Here is a 21,286-nt window from a genome sequence, read left to right on the forward strand (position 1 = left end):
TTCTGGAAGCTTTGTGATCCTTCCCTGAATTTTCCCTGTAGGTTTCCTTTAGCTAGCTCATGCCTGGGGTTCTGGAATAGGACTTGGTTTGCAAACATTGGGTACCCACACACCCTGGATCTGCATCTCTGTCTCCCATAAATACAGAGCTGAGATGTTTGGGAGTAACCTAAGGCTGGTTCATCTAGATCAGTGGTTCTCAACTGGAGGATTTTGTCCCCCAGGGAACACTTAGCAATGTCTAGAAGTGTTTTTGGTTGTCTCAACGGAGAGGTGCTGCTGGCATTTAGCAGGTAGAGGCCAGGGATGCTGCTAAACATCCTACAATGCATGGGGCAGCCCTCTACAACAATGAATTACCTGGCCTCAAGCATCAATAGTACCAAGGTTGAGAAACCGAATCTGGATGGACATTCAGCCCACCAGGTGCAGTTCCTGGGCCACCATCTACAGCTTCTGTGCTGTAGTCCATAGTTCAGTCCCCTGGAGTCTCTGAGAAGATGGTGAGCCCAGCTGGAACAGAGAGCTCTGAAACCTGACCACAGAGCTGAGGGCACGATGGGGAGGGGTGGAGAGGGAGCTGAGCTTCATGCAGGAAATGGAACTGACACAAGAGGCTGAGATTGACACGCATGACTGTGACTGATGGAGGCCGTCTCTGGTTAATCCTGCAGCAGCTCATTGTGATTAACCATGACTGCATGGCCTGGTCTAGTCTGTAACCCACTAACAGATGAATTTTGACTGAGACAGATTGGCATGTCCAGCTGTCCCTGAGGAATTGTGACAGACAAGCTAAGGAGCAGCAGCACAGGGAGAAAAACAGCCAGTCAGGCCTTGGTTTGGATTCTAACTCCACCACTCTTTGCCTGTGTAACCTCGCTGAGCGTCAGTTTTCTCTTCTGTATGTTGGGAATACTACTGCCTACTTATGAGGGTTAGTGTAAGCATTAGAAATCATATACCAGTGTGGCCTGCCCTATGGATTTTGGACATGCTTAGCCAGCCCTCACAATCACATAAGCCAATTCCTTGCAATAAATATCTTATATATCTCCTGTTGGCTCTGCTTCTTTGCTGGAACCCTGACTGATACAACCATCCAGCACAGGGCTAGGCCCAAAAATAGAAGCCATTTATTAATACCAAATTACTGCCATTAATTAAATGAATAATATATATACTGAGCTGAGCCTTTGTGCCTGGCTTTGTGTTAGGTTCCAGGGAAACGATGGAGAACAAGGTAGACTTCCCTCCCTCCGGGTGCATTTATAGCCTGACTGAGAGATCATACTAGGCCTGGGCTGCCAGAGAACACTGGGTGATGGTGGCTGGAGGGACCAATGTGTGACTTCGGCTGCTGAGTCTGGTTCTCTCTGGGCTGGGGACTGGGTTTCAGAGGCTCTCCCCTAGGGCTGAGAGTTGTTGGAAGCCCGGACCGGGTGATAACGGGCCAGCTGTGATACTTTCACTCGGATAGAGACTGGCTGACCAGGACCATGACTGAGCATCTGACTGTGGCTACTGGGCAGCCAAGACCTTGACCCCAGCTTCAGTGACCGTGACTGATTGAGACCCAAGAACCATGGATGGTGGATATGTTTCTGGAGCTGGATATAAAAATGCATCATTTGATGAAAGTTGTTATCCACGGTTCAGGAACTAAAACGAATAACTGAAAGTAGCAAGACGCAACATTTGACGGGGCGGAACCTGCAGGCAGGGACCGTTCCTGCCGCGACCGAGAACTCTGCCGGGCTGCTTTCTTCGTCGCTCCCGTCCGGCGCCCGAGTCGGAGAACTTCCGGTGCGATTCCGCGGTTGCTGAGCGTGGGGCAAGACCGAAGTCGGTGAGTGCGGCTTCCTGCCCGCTTTTAACTCCTCTGGTTTCGTTGTCGGTGTGGCCCAGCCGCCGCTCTTTCTGGCTCGGGAACACGGAGTGCCCTGAACTAGGACACCTGTCTGGGCGGGCCGCCTCCCGGTCTGTGCGCCGGCGGTGGGACCCTGGTGTCTCTGCAGGCCTTTCGCGCTGAGAAACCGTCACCAGAGACACCGTGGCGAGGACTTCCAGGGGCACCCGGGGTAACTTCGCTTCTCTCCTAACTTTAGACCTTGGGGGCTGGAGACCTTGGCTCCGCTTGACCTGGTTTTGTCCTACTCTCTGTAACTTTGGGTGAGATGTTTCCCCGAACTGGGCCTTTGTCATCTCCGAAAGGGGTATCACGCTTTTGTTATAGAAATGGTTATCAAGCGTCTGATATGTGCTAGAGATACAGAAAGACTCAATTCTCGTGGAGGTGACAGCCTTCTGTTAAACACGTAAAATCCGTGATAAGTGCGATGGAAAGGTACAGGGCCCCCTGAGAGTGTATCACAGGAGACTTGACCCAGCCCCAGGTCCAGGAGCCTTACTGAGCAAGTGAATATCGAGCTGAGATCAGAAAACTGATTTGACAAAGAGGAGAGGGAAAAGTTTTCTATCCAGGAGAGCCTCCTGTTTGAGGGTGAGAAAGAGGCTAGTGTGGTTGGAACACAGCTTATGGGGGGAGCAGTGTATGAAACAAGCTGGAGGAGTTGCCCGGGGAAAGCCCACTTAGGGCTTGTAGGTCATGGGAAGAATTTTGGTTTTCCAAGAGCAGCCTGGGAAGCGGCTTATAACCCCGCTGTGGGGGTAGTAAGTGCGAGTGGTGACATGCTTAGATTGGGACTTTGAAAAGGTCACTTCAGTTCTTGGATGGAGAGGCAAACCCTCTCTGGGTGAGGGATGTGGTAGCTTGGATTAAGGCGGTGGCGGAGAGAAGTGGATGGATGTGACTTTCCGCACTCCAGGGCATTTTCTCTGTGCCAGGCCTCTTGCCAGCTGCTGAAGATATAGTGAAGAGAATTACAGGCTGGTGGAATTAGAATGAAAGGAATGTCATTATCAAGGAGGCGCACACAGATGCCACAAGGGAAAATGGCTAATTGATGAGCAATTATTCTAAGTGCAATAGCTGTTCATTTAGCAAATGTTTGTTAAGTACATTCTGAATTCAGAGTTGGGAATAGGAAGATGGTGATATAAATTATTTAGAGAGTGGCTTTCAGGCTTTTTGATTGTGACGTACAGTAACAAAGTTTTACATCTTGACCAAGGATATGTATAAACATACAAAGCTTCAGAAAACAGTACTTATCTTTGCTGTTCATGATGTGCTCTGATTTTTTTGTTGTTGTTGTTCTTTTCACTTAAAAAAATTATTGCTGGGGCCTGCCCAGTGGCGCAGCAGTTAAGTGCGCATGTTCTGCTTCTCTGCGGCCCGGTGTTCGCCGGTTCGGATCCTGGGTATGGACATGGCACCGCTTGGCACACCATGCTGTGGTAGACATCCCACATATAAAGTAGAGGAAGATGGGCACGGATGTTAGCTCAGCCAGGCTTCCTCAGCAAAAAAGAGGAGGACTGGCAGTAGTTAGCTCAGGGCTAATCTCCCTCCAAAAAAACCCAAAAAACATATTGCTGGTTGAGACCCTCTAAATTGAGTTCTTAACCTATTAACAGGTCCTGACTTGCAGTTTGAAAAAAAAAATGCTGATTTAGAGTGAGAGTCATTTGTAGTGTTTTTTGGGTTAAGATGATGAAATATACCCTTACATTTTTTGGAAAAGGGTTGGTCTTCCTTTCCTCACTGTTTTATTTTGTGTGTTTAAAATAAAAGGAGTAGGGGCTGGCCCAGTGGCATAGTGGTTAAGTTTGCATGCTCCCCTTCAGTGGCCCAGGCTCTGGGGGTTCGGATCCATGGTGCAGACCTACGCACAGCTCATCAGGCCATGCTGTGGCAGTGTCTCACATACAAAATAGAGGAAGATTGGCAACAGTTGTTAGCCCAGGGCCAATCTCCCTCACCAAAAAAATAATAATAATAAAATAAAAAGAGTAAAAAAGAATTAAAGAGGCAGTTGGTCTTCTGTGTGTGAAATTTGGGGTCTTGTTTCTATGTCTGGTTAGACTGGAAGTGACTGGAGGGCAGTGGCTGTCTTACTCTGTGGATGTTTCTTTTAGTGCCCGGCAAAGGATCCTGGCATAGTGCATGCACTCAGTGATTATCTGTTGAATTGAATAGGTAAGTGTCTTGGGACTAGAAGATTGGATAATTGTTTTGTTTAAATTAGTTCATGTTGGAACCATTCTTATAAATACATAGAGGCATTGTCTGCCTGCCTACAGAAGTTTTATCAGTGTGTCCTCATGGGTAGTCCAGGAGTAGATAAAATAAGTGTTCTAAGCTCTTCAAAATACTGATCCTAGGCCAGCCACGCCACCTGAATCCATTCTGGGTGAGTGGTCCAGAGCTGCCACTGACTGTGGTCCCCTTTGGGAAGTTGTTCCACTTCCTGGACTTTAGGTTTTTAATAAATAATAGGATAAAGAGGGGGTTGTGGTTGAATAGGTCTCCACTGCCCAAAGCTTTTGTGACTTTTAGATGCTGAGCACCCACTTTCTACCTTGTGTTCATTTCTGGGCTTTTCCTCAGGCTTGTGGGAAACTGGGTGTGTGCTTGATTGTATCCTCTTTCTCAACTCTTCTGGGAGTCTCCAGCAATAGGTTTTAGGCAGAGTTATAATTTAAGACAGTTTAGGCAGAGTTATAGTTTAGAATGGGTCATCCAGGCTTTCTCCACCTTCCTGCTCTGTTGTGAGAGAGAGATCTGAGAGTAGACCCTGAGTGGACAGTGGAAAGAACACTGGCCTGGAGGACAGGGTACCCAGGTTCTAATTTAGGTCCTTGTGTGACCTTGAGTATGTCACTTCTTTCACTGATGTCTTTTTAGCTGTGAAGTGAGTGTTCTTGCTCATTAAACCAAAGGACAAAAATCCTCTTCTCGGGGCTAGCTCCATGGCCGAGTGGTTAAGTTTGCGCGCTCCGCTGCAGCGGCGCAGGGTTCGGATCCTGGGCGTGGACATGGCACCACTCGTCAGGCCACGTTGAGGCGGCGTCCCACATCCCACAACTAGAGGGACGTGCAACTAAGATATACAACTGTGTACAGGGCGGGGCTTGGGGAGATAAAGCAGAAAAAAAAAAAAAAAGGTTGGCAACAGTTGTTAGCCCAGGTGCCAATCTTTGAAAAAACAAAAAAAATCCTCTTCTCTTTGAGTCTCATTTTCTTTATCGGTGAAATGGATGCAGGGTTGTGGTGCGGATTGAGGGAGATAATTATGTCAGGAGTCTAATTCCATATCTGGCACATAGAGAATGCTCAGCCAATGAAGCATTCTTTCCCAAGTTCTGATTAACTCTGATTTATTTCTTTTTCAGCTGTTCTGGAACACAAGAAGAATTCTCCAAAAGGTCACCCACGACTGGTCCCATGGCTGCCATGCAGATGGATCCTGAGCTTGCCAAACACCTTTTCTTTGAAGGGGCCACTGTGGTCATCCTGAATATGCCCAAGGGGACAGAGTTTGGCATTGACTACAACTCCTGGGAGGTGGGGCCAAAGTTCCGGGGCGTGAAGATGATCCCACCAGGCATCCACTTCCTCCACTACAGCTCTGTGGACAAGGCCAATCCCAGGGAGGTGGGCCCTCGTATGGGTTTCTTCCTTAGCCTGCAACAGCGGGGGCTGATGGTCCTGCGCTGGAACGCAATCCGGGAAGAGGTAGACCTATCCCCAGCCCCAGAGGCTGAGGTGGAGGCCATGAGGGCCAACCTCCAGGAGCTGGACCAGTTCCTGGGACCATACCCATATGGCACGCTCAAGAAGTGGATTTCACTCTCCAACTTCATCAGTGAGGCCACAATGGAGAAACTGCAGCCTGAGAGCCGGCATATCTGTGCCTTCTCAGAGGTGCTGCCTGTGCTCTCCATGAAGCACACCAAGGACCGAGTGGGGCAGAATCTACCCCGCTGTGGCACTGAGTGCAAAAGCTACCAGGAGGGCCTGGCCCGGCTACCTGAGATGAAGCCCAGAGCTGGAACAGAGATCCGCTTCTCAGAGCTGCCCACGCAGATGTTCCCGGCAGGTGCCACGCCAGCAGAGATAACCAGGCACAGCATGGATCTGAGCTATGCCCTAGAGACTATGCTCAGCAAGCAGTTCCCCAGCAGCCCCCAGGATGTGCTCGGTGAGGAGGAACAGGGCTCTTTGGAAGTGGGCCAAGGGAGGGGTATATAGTAGGGGGGCTTTAGAATAGGGGGTACATCTTGGGTTATCTGGTCCAGTGGTTCCTAAACCTGGCTAGGAGGCAGTCTTGCCCAGTACACTTGTTAAAGAAACAGGTGCCCAGACCTTTCCCCTGGAGATTGATTCAAGAGATCTGGGGTGGGGCCCCAGCAGTTTACCTGTGTATCTGTCTATCTATCTAATAAACAGCACCCTAGGTGAACCTAATACAGACAATCCTGTGTTTGAGAACCGCTGATGTGACCCAACCTCCTGTTTTACCAATTGAGGTCCATAGAGGGAAAGGTTTGGCCGACTAAGTGGTTGAAGTGAGACCAGAGCCCAGGGCTCCTGGTTCCCAGGACTCCTACTGCCTTCTCAGTTTGCTCCTGACTCTCTCAAGGTCTTGGCCTCTCTACTGGCTTAGAGCAGGACAGTGGGTTTTTTTAAATTGTTAAAAGTTTTTATCATTGTTTTTCCCCCTTATTACAAAAATAATATATGTTCATCATAGAAGAAAACAAAAATAAAATTCACGTCAATTCCCACCACCGAGAAATAACCATTTTTTGCATTTTGGTGTATTTTCTTTCCATCTTTTTTTTAATATATATGTATTTCATTTCCATCTTTTCTCTATTATATTTCCGTGTATTTCCTTTTATTCTTTTTCTTAATTCAGTTATATGTGTTTGTATATGTTGTTTTACAAAAACAGAATTACATTATATTATTTTATAATCTGCTTTAATACAAACATTTTTCCATACCACTGAAACTGTCGCTTCTCTTTAGTGGCTGCTTACGTTTCATAGTTGTTGAAGCTCTGTCGATGGGCCTTTAAGCTGTCCCTCTTTTCCCTTTTGTAAGTGTCTAATGAACCTCCTTGTGTGTACCTCTGCATACATTTAGGGTTGAAATTGTTGGTCAGAGTGTGCGTGTTGCCAGGAGAAGGTTTTGCATCCTGGCCAGCTGGTGGGAGGCCGTGGCCCGTCAATCACCTTTGACAGGGAGTTTAGCAAAGGCCTCTTCCAGCCGCATGGTTGGAGAATGGCATCTTGTTTCAATTTATATTTCTTTGATTACTAGTGACAGCAAACAGTTGTCACATCTTTAGCAGCTATTTATATTTTTTCTTTTACAAATTGTCCGGGTATTTGCATATTTTTCTATTGGCAGATCAGTGAGAAATTTGAATATAAGGCCTTTTATATCATTGGCTCAGCTGATAAAAAGGGACATTTTAATGGGTACATCTTATTGCATTGTGCAGTATTTTCATTTAATAAATAACTTGAAATTCTAGCTTAAAAATGAATAGAAATCCTATTTTCTACCTCTTAAGCAGTTCTTCAAAGTAATCTTGTGAAAAGATCTCTTGCAAGGGATAACTGTGTATCTTCATGACAGCTCTTTGACATTATTTCTGATCTCATAATTTAATTTTAGACTAGGTCAGAAATGCGTGAGTTTAAATAAATGCCCTAAACTAACAATCTAAGCAAACTAACCAGGTAAAGCCAACTGAAGAAGGAAATCATTAACTTCTATCATACAAAGAGAATTTGACCATATTTTAAAAACACTGGTCAAACATCCAAAATACCTAGACCAGATAGCTATTCACTCAAATCAAACCTAGTTCCACAGGCCTAGGGACAGGAAAGTAGTTTTTCCAGGTCACTGGAAGTGACAGAGATCAAACACCATACATTTAAAGGGGTATTTGGTGTTGAGTGCATCTGTTCTTTTTATGGCCCACAAGTAGGTATACCACAGAAGCCCTCACTAAATTTGAAGCCAGAGAGAATGTCTCTGATCATCAACAGTATATCCTGGCAACCAGAGACCCAGTTGTTTGCTCAAGGACAATGGCTTCTGTATCATCAGGTCTCTTTGTTTGAGATGGGCATCGGAGGAAATGTGGGAATAACATTTAACTAACATTTTTTGAGTGCTACAGATTGTGACAGGCATTATTCTAAATCTTTACATGTATTATATTGATTCATTTAATCTTCACTGCAGCCCTCAAATAAGGAAATTGAGGCATAAACAGAGTAAGTAGTTTGCCCAGGTTCACACAGCTGTGAGGTGGTAGAGCCGAGATTTGAACCCAAGCAGTTTGGCTCCAGAGCCTATGCTTTTAGCCACCAAGTTGCTGGTAGAGTTAAGTCACAGAGACCTGTGGTTAAACAAACAAAAATAATTTGACTGGCAGGCAACCCTGGAAGAAGTACTTGTGAATTTTCCTGTGCTAGGAGGCTCTAGAACTGTTCCCACCCAATAGGAAATCTGTTTTATCTTTCCATTGTTACATTGCCAAGCGTTGGATGTGTCACCTTGGGGAAGTCCCTTGACCTCATCTGTAAAATGAGGCAAATACCACCTTCCCTGACCAGCCTGTGGAGTTGGGCTGAGAATTACATGGTGTAATGCGGCATTTCCCTGACCCTGGAGCAGACTCTGCATCAGGATCACCCAGGGAGCTTGTTAGAGCTACAGATACTGAGACCCCATCATCTGTCCTCAACCAGGATCTCTAGGGATGAGGCTTTGCCAGCTTTTTCTTTGTGCTGAGGAAGATTCGCCCTGAGCTAACGTTGATGCCAATCCTCTTTTTTTTTTTTTTTTTGAGGACGATTAGCCCTGAGCTAACTGCCACCAATCCTCCTCTTTTTGCTGAGGAAGACTGGCCCTGAGCTAACATCTGTGCCCATCTTCCTCTATTTTATGTGGGACGCCTGCCACAGCGTGGCTTGACAAGCAGTGCATAGATCTGCACCTGGGATCTGAACTGGTGAACCCTGGGCTGCCAAAGCAGAATGTGTAAACTTAACCACTGCACCACTGGGCCGGCCCCTCCTCCTCTATTTTTTAGTATGTGGGCCGCCAGCACAGCATGGCCACTAACAGAGCAGTGTAGGTCCCTGCCCAGGAACTGGACCCCGACCACTGAAGCAGAGCACACTGAACTTAACCACTAGGCTACTGGCGCTGGCCCATGGCAGCTTTAATTTTTAATAAGCTCTCCTAGTAATTCTGATGGGCAGCAAAGTTTGAGATCCACTTGGCATAAAACCCATGGACACATTTTGTAAACTTTTTACAGCCGGGCAGATACTAGGCGTACCTCTTCTCTTACACTCTGGTTTTGCAGAAATCTAAAACCACAGTTTGGTTTCCCCTGGTTTGAGTTTATAATAGTTTGGCAAACTTTTATTGAGCATCTGCTATGTGCAAAACCCCATCCTAGGTTCTGCAGGAGTGACAAGGATAAAAGGACACCCGTTGCTCGGGTCCAGTGGAACTGATGGCCTTGTAGAGTCAGCTGGTACTCCTCTCTCTCAGGGTCATTTCTCCTCTCTGCACCTTTCAGGTGAACTCCAGTTTGCCTTTATATGCTTCCTGCTGGGGAATGTGTACGAGGCATTTGAGCACTGGAAGCGGCTCCTGAACCTCCTGTGCCGGTCAGAAGAAGCCATGGTGAAGCACCACACCCTCTACATCAACCTCATCTCCATCCTGTACCACCAGCTTGGTGAGATCCCCGCTGACTTCTTTGTGGACATTGTCTCCCAGAACAACTTCCTCACCAGCACCTTACAGGTGGGCAGTCTTTTGGCTGACACCCGTGTGGACAGAAGGAAGGCCAGGGCGTGTGAAAGCACACTCAGGAGGGTCACCTTTTGGTCTCTTGCTATTCTTTCATGAGCCAAAGTTTTCTTTATTTCAGTTTCCTAATCTTAGTTTCCTGAAGTAGGAAACTAAGCTATTTCCTAGTTCTCTGTCTCCTACTCAGTTGTACGCTCCGTGATGCCAGAGCTTCTCCTGCCTCACTCCGGAGTGCCTAGCCCTGGGGTCCTAGGAATTTGAATCAGCTCCACCTCTTTGAGTTACTCAGCTCAGAACAGTTTTTCCTTCTCCTTATAGCCATAAGTTGCTGCAACAAGTAGGACAGAGTTTGCTGAGGTTTTTTTCTTTTTTTGAGGAAGGTTAGCCCTGAGCTAACATCTGCCACCAATCCTCTTTTTGCTGAGGAAGACTGGCTCTGAGCTAACATCCATGCCCCTCTTCCTCTACTTTATATGTGGGACGCATGCCAGAGCATGGCTTGACAAGTGGTGCGTAGGTTTGCACCTGGGATCTGAACCAGCGAACCCGGGGCCACCAAAGCGGAAGGTGCAAACTTAACCGCTGCGCCACCGGGCCAGCCCCAGGACTGAGTTCTGAAGCTTGTTATTCCCAGGGAAACATCTGCAGCTCCTTAGATCTCATTTAAGCATTAAAGTAACTTTGATTTCCTGTTCAAACAAAATGTGCCAGTTTCTGCATAGAGTCTCTGACAGAAAAAGTGAAATTTGCTTTTAACTTAGCAATTAAATTTTCATTATGAGTGGTAATTAGGGAAGAAGCTTCAAAAAACTTACAATCTCCATCCTGTGCTATTTTCTCCCTTTGCAAACAGATTAGCTTCCTTTATGTTCTTGGGACAGCCTCTGTCACTCACATTTTGTAACTTTCTCAAGTATAGAAGAGGCAGAAGCTGCAAGCTGTCAGTTTCCATACTTTCTGTTCCCTGAGCTGCTTTCTTCTCCCTGTGTGAGACCCCGACAAGGCCTGCTCCTTACAAGGTGGCTAGTCACTAACCTTCCACTCCTGTCCAGGATAAGGGAAGGAATGAAAGTTTGTTAATGCCTGTCGGTTATTAGGCCCCTGCTTGTCACCTTGTGTGAGTTCCCTCATTTAATCTCTCTAGAGCACTGCAAGGCAGGGGGGATTATTCCCATTTTACAAATGTGAACACCAGGACTCAGAAAGGTTAAGTCATGTCGTGAGGTCACACAGCTGGTAAGTGGCAGAGTCAGGATTTGTACCCACAGCTGAGTCTTGGTTTAGGGCCTGTGCTTGTGACCCTGGGTACTAAATACAATGTAGATCCCCCAAAGAGATGCTTGATTGACGTTAGTGGAGACACCATCAGGGGCCTGTTTCTCAGGTACAGAACACTTTTCTCCAACCAACGTTATGTTGGAAGAGTCCCTGTGAGCAGTCAGCTGACTTAAAACTCTGGCAGTTGGAGGACTTGTGCAGGCCATGGGGATGAGTCAGTCAAGCTGATAACTTGAGCCTGGTGTATTCTACTGTAGAAGACTTACAAAACTGCCCTTTTAGTGGCTCCTGATTTAACAGAGAAGTTAAATCCCTTTATCCGTCCTCTGCAGAGGAAACCGCCCCACAGTTACTGGGTTGTGGGTTGCAGAGCAGTAGGAAGCTTCAGCCTGCTGAGTAGCCTCTGGCAGTGGCTCTGGCCCACAGGAACATGTGCTGCCCTTGTGATGTGCATTACTTCTGCCGCACAGACATAGGCAGGAGCGGCAGGCCACACTGTGTCGGTGGCTGTCCCCACCATTGTCAGCACAGCCAACAGCTGAGCTCTAATTGCTGAAGCTCTGTTGCCAGCAATGATTTTCGAAGTGGAAAGGGCCCAGCTGGATTGCTAGATGCCCAGGTAGGGTCTGCAAAGCTGATGGTTGGAAGAATTCTATCTTTGGACTTTTCACCAAGAAAGTTTGATTTCATAATTTGGAAAAATCTAGGACACATGCCTTTAAAAAAAACACATTAACACGTGTTTTTGAGCATCCTTTCTTTATATACAGCATTCTCCTGAAAGTGTTAAGGAATACATACATATGAGTTAGCCAGGGTTCCTACCCTTAAGGGGTTTGTTCATTGATTTAGTGGGTATTTGCTGAGCACCTGCTGTGTACAAGGCTCTGTTCTAGGTCTCAAAATATAACTGTGAGCAAGACAGAGTCCCTGACTTGGAGGTTATATGTTGGTGCGAAAGCAAACAAATGGATTGACCAAATAACTCTGGATAGTGGTAAGTGTTTTAGAAGGCTGTCCTGCCCCTGGTACCATTCCCGTAACTTGGGCCTTTTGGTCTCGTCTACACTGCATCAGAGTTTGTCAGCTTCTAGGCTTACCCCTGTCAGTCCATCTGTCTCCCACACTGTCACCTGAGTTGCTGCTCTAAAATGCAGCTCTGATCTGATTTCTCTGCATCTCCTCATTGCCGAGAAAGTTAAAAGCCCAAACATAGGTCACAAGGTCCATTCTGATCTGGTCCTGACCTGCTCTCCAGCTTCTCTTTCCTCCCCCTGCTCTCCCCCAGCAACTTCCAGTGACAGTGGTCTCCTTGCACGTTCCCAGATGTGCCATGCTGTTTCCTGCCTTCTTTTTTTTTTTTTTTATTGTGGTAAAAAAACACAATGTAAGATCTACCCTCTTAACACATTTTTTAGTGTGCAGCACAGTATTATTAAGTATGAGCACAGCAGATCTCTAGAACTTGTTCATCTGGCATGACTGAAACTTTATACCCATGTTTTGTGCCTTCTTGAGGGAACCTGATTTTCCCCTCTGCCTGGTATGTACTTGTTCACCCTACAAGATGCCCTCAAGCATTCGTCTCTGTGAAGCCATCCCTGATCTCTCTCTCCTTTCCATACTATTAGCCTACTTTGTGCTTGTCACTGTCACATTGCACAGGGTGTGCTTGCTGAAGTTTATATATTGTCTGTGTAACTTCCCCACTGAGCCATGAGCTTTTCCCCAAAACCAGTTTTTTGTTCGTCTGGTTATTTTGAACACCTAGTCGAGGCCTAGCGCTTATCTTTCTTTGTGTTATCAGATGGAGTCATAGTTCCTGTGGCAACATAATAGATGACATGAATATGATAGGTGTAAACAGTGAAGTCTGACCAAAGGGCATTAGGAGCACCAGAGAGGGATTGGTTAATTCAGACTGGGGTTGAGAGTTGAGAGGATAGAGGATCAGGAATGGCTTTTTTGCAAAGGAAGCTATTTGACCATGAGCTTGAAGGATGACTGAGATTTCAACAGGCACAAAGTGGAAAAAGCTATGACAAAACTTTTTTTTAATGGAGAATTACATTGATGCCGTCTTGGCACTGAGAATCCAGTCCCCCACACAGAGGCACTCACTCAGGGTGTTTGTGAGTGAATGAATCAGCCCATGAAAGACTTCCTCAGCCAGCTGCCTGCTCTCCCCACCAGGTAGTCAAGTAAGCGGAACTGGCTTGCTTTCTTAGGAGCTTAAATGGCTACTACCCATGGAGAGGGACTGGTGTTTGTGTGTGTAAGCACTTAAAGACAGCTACATTAGCTTGCATAAAATTAGCCACCTAATGGCCTCTGCTATTAGAGGCCCTTTTGAATAGATGCCTCTGTTTTTTACAAATCCCATGGATTTAGCTTAAATAAAAATTATTTGTTTTACAAAAATAGATACAGTTTTTTCTTTTATTTAAAGCAACTTGAGTCACCATAATTTGTTTAAAACCAATGAAAGGATAATCTGAATTTAATAGTATGTTAGAAAGTGAGTTATGTACAAAATAAGGATTCTTATTGCTGATTGCATAACATTTAGGCATGTAGTCACATAACCTATTTTTTAGTACTTTTAGTCACAATAGGCCATATATGCTTTCTTGCCAGTATTCTAAATGCCAGTGTCCATCTTTAACTCTTCAGGGAAAACACTGGCTCTGACAATGATGTCTATAGGATTTTTATCATAACACCAGCTATGATAAATTTCACCTCCGTACTCCTACACCTCCTGCCATCAGCTATCACTTTCGCATGCTTACTCTGCCCTCACAACAATCCTAAACGTTAAGTGTATAATCCCATTTTATAGATTAAGAAACAGGAACAGAGAGGCCACGTAATTTTGCCCAAGATCACCAGAGCTAGTGGATGGCAAGGCTGAGCTTTGATTCTGTAGTGGGCTCCCATATATGATTAAGGCCCAGATGAAACATCCCAAATTCTTTAAACTGGCCTCAGAAGACATGATTCCTACTGCTTTTCACCTTCCTAGTAATCATTGTGAAGTGATAGTCCTGCTTTTAACTTTCTTCTTCTGCAAGTGGAAATAAAATTTTCTACCTCTGGCTAGTTTCATTCTAAGTTGAATAATCATTTGGGAATTAATAAAATTAGGAAATGTCATCTTTTTGGTCTAGCCAAAAAATAGGATAAGAAGTGACTTAGCTACCTGCCTTGATATTTTGAATTTCTCAAGGTGACCTGACTGAACCCAATTTACTTAACTTGGGTTTAAAAGAAAGCTTTCACATTTCTGACTAAAGTAATTTACAGTTTTACAATACACAGACTTAATGATAAAAGTATTAATACCTATTTTTACATTTGAAGAAAAATACCCAATGGGTGTACTTTTAGTTTTAGATAAATACAGTTGTTTGTGAAATGTTATTATCCTATTCAAAAGTGTTTTTAAAATATCCAGGATTAATCTTCCGATATTAAGATGATTCATTTCTCAGTGACCTTAAAAAATGTTTACTTGATTTCACTTTAATAAATAAAATAACCAGATCATTAGTAAGTTTTCTGAAGAAGGTATAAAATTAATCTAAAAACAAGAGAATCAAAATAAATTGTTGCTTGAAAACTCGATACTATCTAAACATTTCCTTTTCTGAATGTGAGTTTTTAAAATATCAAGATTGTAAACAATAGGGCCAAAAATAGGTCAGTGGATACCAAGGGCTGGGCTAAGGGAAAGGTTTGATCACTGAGGGGCAGAAGGAGGGAGTTTTCTGGACTGATGGAAGTGTTCGGCACCCTGACTGTGATAGTGTGAGGGCCTTCAGACTCACAGAACTGGATACCAAAAGAAAAAACTATCAACGTGTATCTGTCTTGATGATATCATATAGTGATTGCATGAGTGTTTACATTTGTCAAAACAAATTGAACATTTAAAATGGGAGGATTTAATTGTATGTAAATTATATCTCAATGAAGTTGCTTTTTTGTAAAGGTCAACCTGGCTGTGCCCTGGGTTCTGGAGGCCTGCAGAGGGGACATTTCCAGAAGCACGTGGTCTCCAAGTCCCTTGGCTTCCCACGGGACAATGCTGAAAATATCAAGGATGTATTTAGCCTGTGTCAAGACAAAAAGAAGGTCTTGGTAGGGAAAAATGTTTGAGATTTCCCTACTTGGATTGGATCTTGATCAACATTTATCACTTGCTCAGCATTTATCACTGTCCTCATCTGTACAATGGGAACAGTAATTTCCTATCCTCCCACCTCCCAGGTTTGTAGTAAAGATTAGATTGATAGGTTCCTTAAAAAGGACAAGGCGTTTTTCAAATTAGAACCCTTATTTTTCAGACCGAAGGCTTCTGTTATACCTGCCTCTAGTTGATGTCACTCCCAGGCAGTGTTTGAGAATGTGGGTGGGAAGGATGAATGATGAGCATGAGCCCAGTCTGTTCCAACCTCTCACTGCTGGCCATTGCCAAATGCAGGGCAATCCCTGTTTCTCATTCATATCCATTCAGTAGGCATGCTGTGGGCCCTAACTCTCTGCCAGGCCCTGGGCGATATGCTATGTGGGACACTAATAATTAGGACTCGATCCCTACTCTGAAGGCATGCAGATCTCTGTGATGCCAGCCCCGTGTGAGAAATGCCACAAGGGAAGCTCAGGCACAGTGCTAGGGGAACAGGGGTTATTGCTGTTTCTTTCAGTTTGGGCTTTTTTTTTTTTTTTTTTTTTTGAGGAAGATTAGCCCTGAGCTAACATCTGCTGCCAATCCTCCTCTTTTTGCTGAGGAAGACTGGCCCTAAGCTAACATCCGTCCCCATCTTCTTCTACTGTATACATGGGATGCCTGCCACAGCATGGCTTGCCAAGTGGTACCATGTCCGCACCCGGGATCCAAACCAGCAAACCCCAGGCCGCCGAAGCAGAACATGTGAACTTAACTGCTACGCCACCCAGCTGGCCCATGGGCTTTTTTAAGAGGCAAGCCACAAGGAGATGGCTTGTGAGCCAGTGGTATTCAGGGGCCTGGTAAATAAGCCATCTCCTTCCCAGAATGAGTCCCTTATTCTGTCCAGCACCATCACATAATTATTGAGCAATTATTTGGTACCAGGCACTGTGCGAAAATGAACCAAAAATGGATTTTCATAGAACCTATGGACTTCTTCATTCTTTTGTTCATTAAACATCTGATAGATCCGCTTTATGTGTGAGACTCTGTGCCAGGAGTGTGGAATGCAGGTGTGAAAAAGAGTTACTGCTTTGGATTGCTCCTCGTCTCTTTGGAGAGCTCAACAGTAAACGGACTGTTACCTAACTGAGATTGAGGCTATGATCGAGGTCACCCTAGAAGCTGGGGGAGCAGAGAGGAGCACCTGTTCCATCTGTGGTCTGGGAAAACATCCTAAAGGAGGTGATGTCTGAGCTGGGCCTGAGTCACTAGTAGAAATTAGCTAGGTGGAAGGGTGTTGTAAGCAGAGGGAAAGTATGTGTGGTAGAGGCACAGAAGAGGCAGCACAGCATGTTTGGTAGCTGCTCACTGTGGCTGGAGAGGAGGGACTTTGTAGACAGTAGTACAATTGACCGTGTAAGGAGGGTGAACAGGAAGAGGCTTTTGCTACTTCAGCCAGCAGGCTCCCCAGGACCTCTGAGGACAGACTCATGGGTGTGCAAGGTCTCAGGAGCTAATGCTGCTTGAAACAAGGCTTCTCTGCAATCCGTACCAGGCTCCTCCCCCAGAGTTCAACTGGCTCCACATTCAGCGCTCCAGGGCAGGCTCCATTAGCTGCCTACAGACCTGCCACTGGCTTCCCCTGCCCTCGCCACCAAGCTCAGAGAGCCCCTCTAATTAGTTATTGATCTGGTATTTTGTTGTGGCTATGCTTCCTGCTCCTGTTGTTAGTCAATTCCCAAGTTAATGAAACCAGATTCTGTAACCACCCTGTGCCCCTCGGTCACTTATGTCCCTGCTACCATTACAACAAAATGGCTCCAAACAAAGACCACTGAAAATGACTGTCACTCCTCCTGCTAACAGAAAGACAGTGGAGAAGCCTGTGGCATGGGTGTTGTCCTTGGAATCAGCTGCAGATTATGACTGTTGCCTTCGTCAGGTCAAGGCCCCCGGAGCCCAGATCCCTTTCATGGTGGTCTGTGGGCCAGCTCTGGCCTGAGAGTGATGTGGACCCAAAAGCCTCTGCCACCCTCCTGTGTCTATGGCTGTGGGGTGGTCCTGCGGGGAGCCAACGGCTAGTCAGGGAAAAACCACTCCTTCCTTCCTGGATATTTTCCATCCACTCATTTAACTCCTCTCAGCCTCCATTTCCATAAAATAGGCATTCTGGTATCTTCCCCAGGTGTTGTGTGGATCCGTTGGGACACTCTGTGAAACTTAGAACACAATGAAATAGTATGAGGAGGAGTAATGGGTTTGCTTATTCTTAGAAGGAGTTGAGATCCAGGACAATCTGGAATTGGGTTTCACATGTAGAGAAAATTGCTCTTCTGCCCCCCTGCCCATGTTTATATTAGATGAAACGGAATTAAAAAGAACATCAAAACAAGGGATTAATATCCAGAATATATAAAGAACTCTGATAACTCAACAACAACAACAACAAAAAACCTGATTAAAAAATGACTTGAATAGATATTTCTCCAAAGAAGATATAAAAATGGCCAATAAGCGCATGAAAAGATGCTAAACGTCACTAATCATTAGGGAAATGCAAATCAAACTACAGTGATCATTTCATAATATAGGTATGTCAAACCATTATTCTGTACACCTTAAATTTATGCAGTAATGTATGTCAATTACATCTCAATAAAACTGGGGGGAAAAACCCACAATGGGATACCACTTCATACCATTAGGATGGCTATTACTAAAAAAAACCCAGAAAATAACATGTTGGTGAGGATGTGGAGAAATTTTGAAACCCTTGTTCATTGCTGGTGGGAATGTAAAATGGCACAGCCACCCTGGTGGAAAACAGTCTGGCAGTTCCTCAAAACATTAAACATAGATTACCATATGATCCAAGAATTCCACTCTGGGTGTATACCCAAAAGAATTAAAAGCAGGAACACTAAGAAATATTTTTACACCATGTTCATAGCAGCATTATTGATAATAGCCCTAATGGTAGAAACAACACAAAGGGCCATTGACAGATGAATGGAAAAGAAAATGTGGTCTCTCCATACGATGCAATGTTATTCAGCCATAAAAAGGAAGGAAATTCTGACACATGCCACAACGTGGATGGAGCTTGAGGATGTTATGCTGAGTGAAATAAGCCTGTCACAAAAGGACAAGAACTGGATGATTCCACTTATATGAGATATCTAGAGTAGTCAAAATCACAGAGACAGAAGGTAGAATGGTGGCTGCCCGAGGGTGGGGGGAGGGGGAGTTATTGCTTAATGAGAACAGAGTTTCAGTTGGGGAAGACGAAAAAGTTCTGGAGATAGAAGGTGGTGACGGTTATACAACAATGTGAATGTACTTAATGCCACTGAACTGTACACTTAAAAATGGTTCAAATGGTAAATATTCTGTTTTGTATATTTAATGCAGTTTTTTAAATAATGTAAAAAATGGTTAAATGGTAGATTTTATTTTATGTATATATTACCACAATTTAAAAAAAAGAACATCAAAGACCATTTTTAAGGGGAATAGAAGCCTTAAACTGACAGTCCGGCCCATTTAGATTAGAGCAGCAATTCAGCCACATTGGCTTGGGGTCTGAGGCTTTATGGGTTCCGGGGGCTTATAAGCAACCCAAGCCTATCTTAGTACCAGCTGGTGTCCTCTGAGTTGCTACCCAGGTGCCCAATAGATCCTCCCATGGGGCGGGGCCAGAGTCATGGCCCCACTGGCCTTACTCTCAGTGGGGCTTCTCTGCCCAAGATAGTAATTTTCCATTCTAGTCCTGCCCCAGCTTCTCAGCTGGGTTTGGACCTTCTTTCTTGGTTTGGGGGAAGCATAGCGGGTGTCCTGGGCCCATGCCAGCAGCAGCTAATCCACCTGCCCCAGAGAGCTGAGCACCATGAGGAAATTTCCACAGCTTTCCCAGCCCCCTCTGTGTTCCCGGGAGTGACTTATCCTCTGTTCTCTGTAGGTTTTCTTTTCTTCCGCCTGCAGTGTTGCTGTGGATGCCACCCTGCGGCAGAAGGCTGAAAAGTTCCAAGCTCACCTGACCAAGAAGTTCCGGTGGGACTTTGAGGCGGAACCTGAGGACTGTGCCCCGGTGGTGGTGGAGCTCCCCGAGGGTTCGGAGACTGGCTAACTGGGAGTGCTCTCGGCCATGGGAGGCCCCTTCCCACATGGCTGCAGTCCTGGCCTCTCCATTTATCCCTTCCTGCTGGGACCTGCCAGGGCAGCGGTACCACCAGGTTCCGCAAAAATGGAGCCAGAATTCCCTCCTTCGCCAATAAATAAAGTTCCTTCAGTGTCAGAGAGGCTGTACTCATCGTAAAGACACATTTGTGGCCTCTCCATCAGCCTGGCCTTGGTGCTAACCTGACTGAATTCCAGATGGGCTCTTACAGAAGTCAGCAGCAACCTACTTCCTTCTGAATGAGAAGAAATTGAACCAAAAGCCCAAGAGAACTGATTGCTTATTCCATAGGATAGTTAGAAAACAAGAAACCCTGGACTGCCCAGGGGTCTAAGATGTCCGTTAGTGACTTTTTGAAGTTAAGCAGAGAGTAATAGGGAGATGAGCCAGAATTTTTGCCTGCCCCTTGTTGAATGAGAATACGTCACAGAATACGGGGCATATGACCACTCAGGCGCCCCAGACCGGGGAGAGCATAACACAGAAGACAGTTGGATTGAGTGACGAGTGGTCTGCTTTTGCTTTCTCCTTCTAAGTCCAATTCTCCTGTCCAGAGGTCCTAGTTGGAAATCTTCCAAGATTGTTGTGGCCGTTGACCTTAGGGGCCTTGCTGGTGCCGCATCCCTCCCACCTGTCTGCTTCTGAGACCTCAGACCCAGAAGTGGGACTTGGAAACTCCCGTATGGCCCCGTTCCTCACTAGAGCCACCATGACTCTTTCTGATGGTCTGGAGATTCAACAACAAAGAGAAGTTCTTGCTCTGGGCAGGCTTCTTCAGCCCTGTGAAAGTTCTGTGCCTTTTCTTTAGAGCTCTGAAGAAGACCTGGTCAGCCTAGATCTGCCCAGTCCTGCTGTGGAGCTGTCAGCCCCAGGGTCGTGATGCTCTGGTTTCCTGAGAGTCCTGAGGGTGTGCCCATCATGCATACAGGCTCTGCCACCCTGACCTCAAACTGCTGTGCTGTGACCAGAGTCCTTTGCTGTTCTTTTCCGAGGCTGTGCCTCACACCAGGTTTCAGAATGAGAATCCCTGCTGGTTAAGACTTTTGGTTCTACTTGTTTCCTTGGAGATGTTTTTCCAAGAGCATAATGTATATTAAAGTGACTAAATCCCCTTGTGTGAGTGTCTCTTGTAGTTAATCTGCCCAATTCCCAGAGCAGCCAGGCCGCTGTCCATAGACGCACATCTCCCTCCTGAGCGCCAGGAGACCCTACCCGGCCTCTGCGGTCTCCGGAGGAGGCCGGCAGCCAGCATGGCCTCCTGTTACTAGTGGGGCTCGTGAGGCCAGCGCAGCTGAAGGGAGCGCTGAGGCCTCTCTCTTTATAATGACCACGAGTTTCACCTGCTGTGAAGTTGCAGTGCTTTTCCTCTCCAAAGTCCGTTCATCAGAACCACCTGAGGAACGTGTTAAAGGTGCAGATTCCAAAGAAATGAAATCTTGAGCCATGCTACAACGTGAATGAACCTTGAAGACATTGTGCTACGTGGAAGAAGCCAGACTCAAAGACCACGTGTTATGTGATTCCGTTCATATCAATTATCCAGAATGGGCAAATCCGAAGAGACAGATTAGTGGTTGCCGGGGGGTGGGGGAGAGGGGGATGGGCAGTGAGTGCTAATAGGCATGGGGCTTCTTTTTGGGATGATGAAAAGGTTCTGGAATTAGTGGTGATGGTTGCACAACCTTATGAACATACTAAAAACCACTGAAAGTGAAAGTGTATACTTTAAAATCGTGGGTTTGACGGCATTAAATTATATCTCAATAATAATTTTTAGAGGTGCAGATTCCCTAGTCCCACCTGGCAGGGATTCAGAGGCAGTGAATCTGCGCAGGGCCTGGGTTTGTGGCACACAGTTTTGAGTGACACTACCTAGAATTAACAGCATTTCCAT

The 21,286-nt window shown here is 45.7% G+C and overlaps 1 protein-coding gene across 4 annotated transcripts; it reads left to right on the forward strand.

Moving 5' to 3' along the window:
* The first annotated feature begins 1,725 nt into the window (after positions 1–1,725).
* On the forward strand, positions 1,726–20,507 carry AAR2 (AAR2 splicing factor). Of its 4 annotated transcripts, none has more exons than XM_046679661.1 (5): positions 1,802–1,849; positions 4,042–4,102; positions 5,299–6,107; positions 9,525–9,754; positions 19,174–20,507. In XM_046679661.1, exons 3-5 carry the CDS (start codon positions 5,351–5,353, stop codon positions 19,339–19,341), a joined length of 1,155 nt encoding a protein of 384 aa, XP_046535617.1. In that variant the 5' UTR covers positions 1,802–1,849; positions 4,042–4,102; positions 5,299–5,350; the 3' UTR covers positions 19,342–20,507. The 4 variants fall into 4 exon arrangements, with proteins under 4 accessions (XP_046535615.1, XP_046535617.1, XP_046535616.1 ...); XM_046679660.1 differs by lacking the exon at positions 1,802–1,849 and adding an exon at positions 1,856–2,081; XM_046679659.1 differs by lacking the exon at positions 4,042–4,102 and having other exon boundaries at positions 1,726–1,849.
* Positions 20,508–21,286: the final 779 nt, after the last annotated feature.

This window comes from Equus quagga, chromosome 12, assembly GCF_021613505.1.
Source record: "Equus quagga isolate Etosha38 chromosome 12, UCLA_HA_Equagga_1.0, whole genome shotgun sequence".
In the NCBI taxonomy this organism is placed as follows: Eukaryota; Metazoa; Chordata; class Mammalia; order Perissodactyla; family Equidae; genus Equus; species Equus quagga.

What these genes read in the sequence shown, in the direction of transcription:
- AAR2 (XM_046679659.1), top strand. Translation starts at nt 5,351, where the DNA reads ATGGCTGCCATGCAGATGGATCCTGAGCTTGCCAAACACCTTTTCTTT. An exon ending in CAGCCCCCAGGATGTGCTCG is followed by an intron (nt 6,108 to 9,524) that starts GTGAGGAGGAAC and finishes TGCACCTTTCAG; the next exon opens with GTGAACTCCAGTTTGCCTTT. An exon ending in TCCTCACCAGCACCTTACAG is followed by an intron (nt 9,755 to 19,173) that starts GTGGGCAGTCTT and finishes TGTTCTCTGTAG; the next exon opens with GTTTTCTTTTCTTCCGCCTG.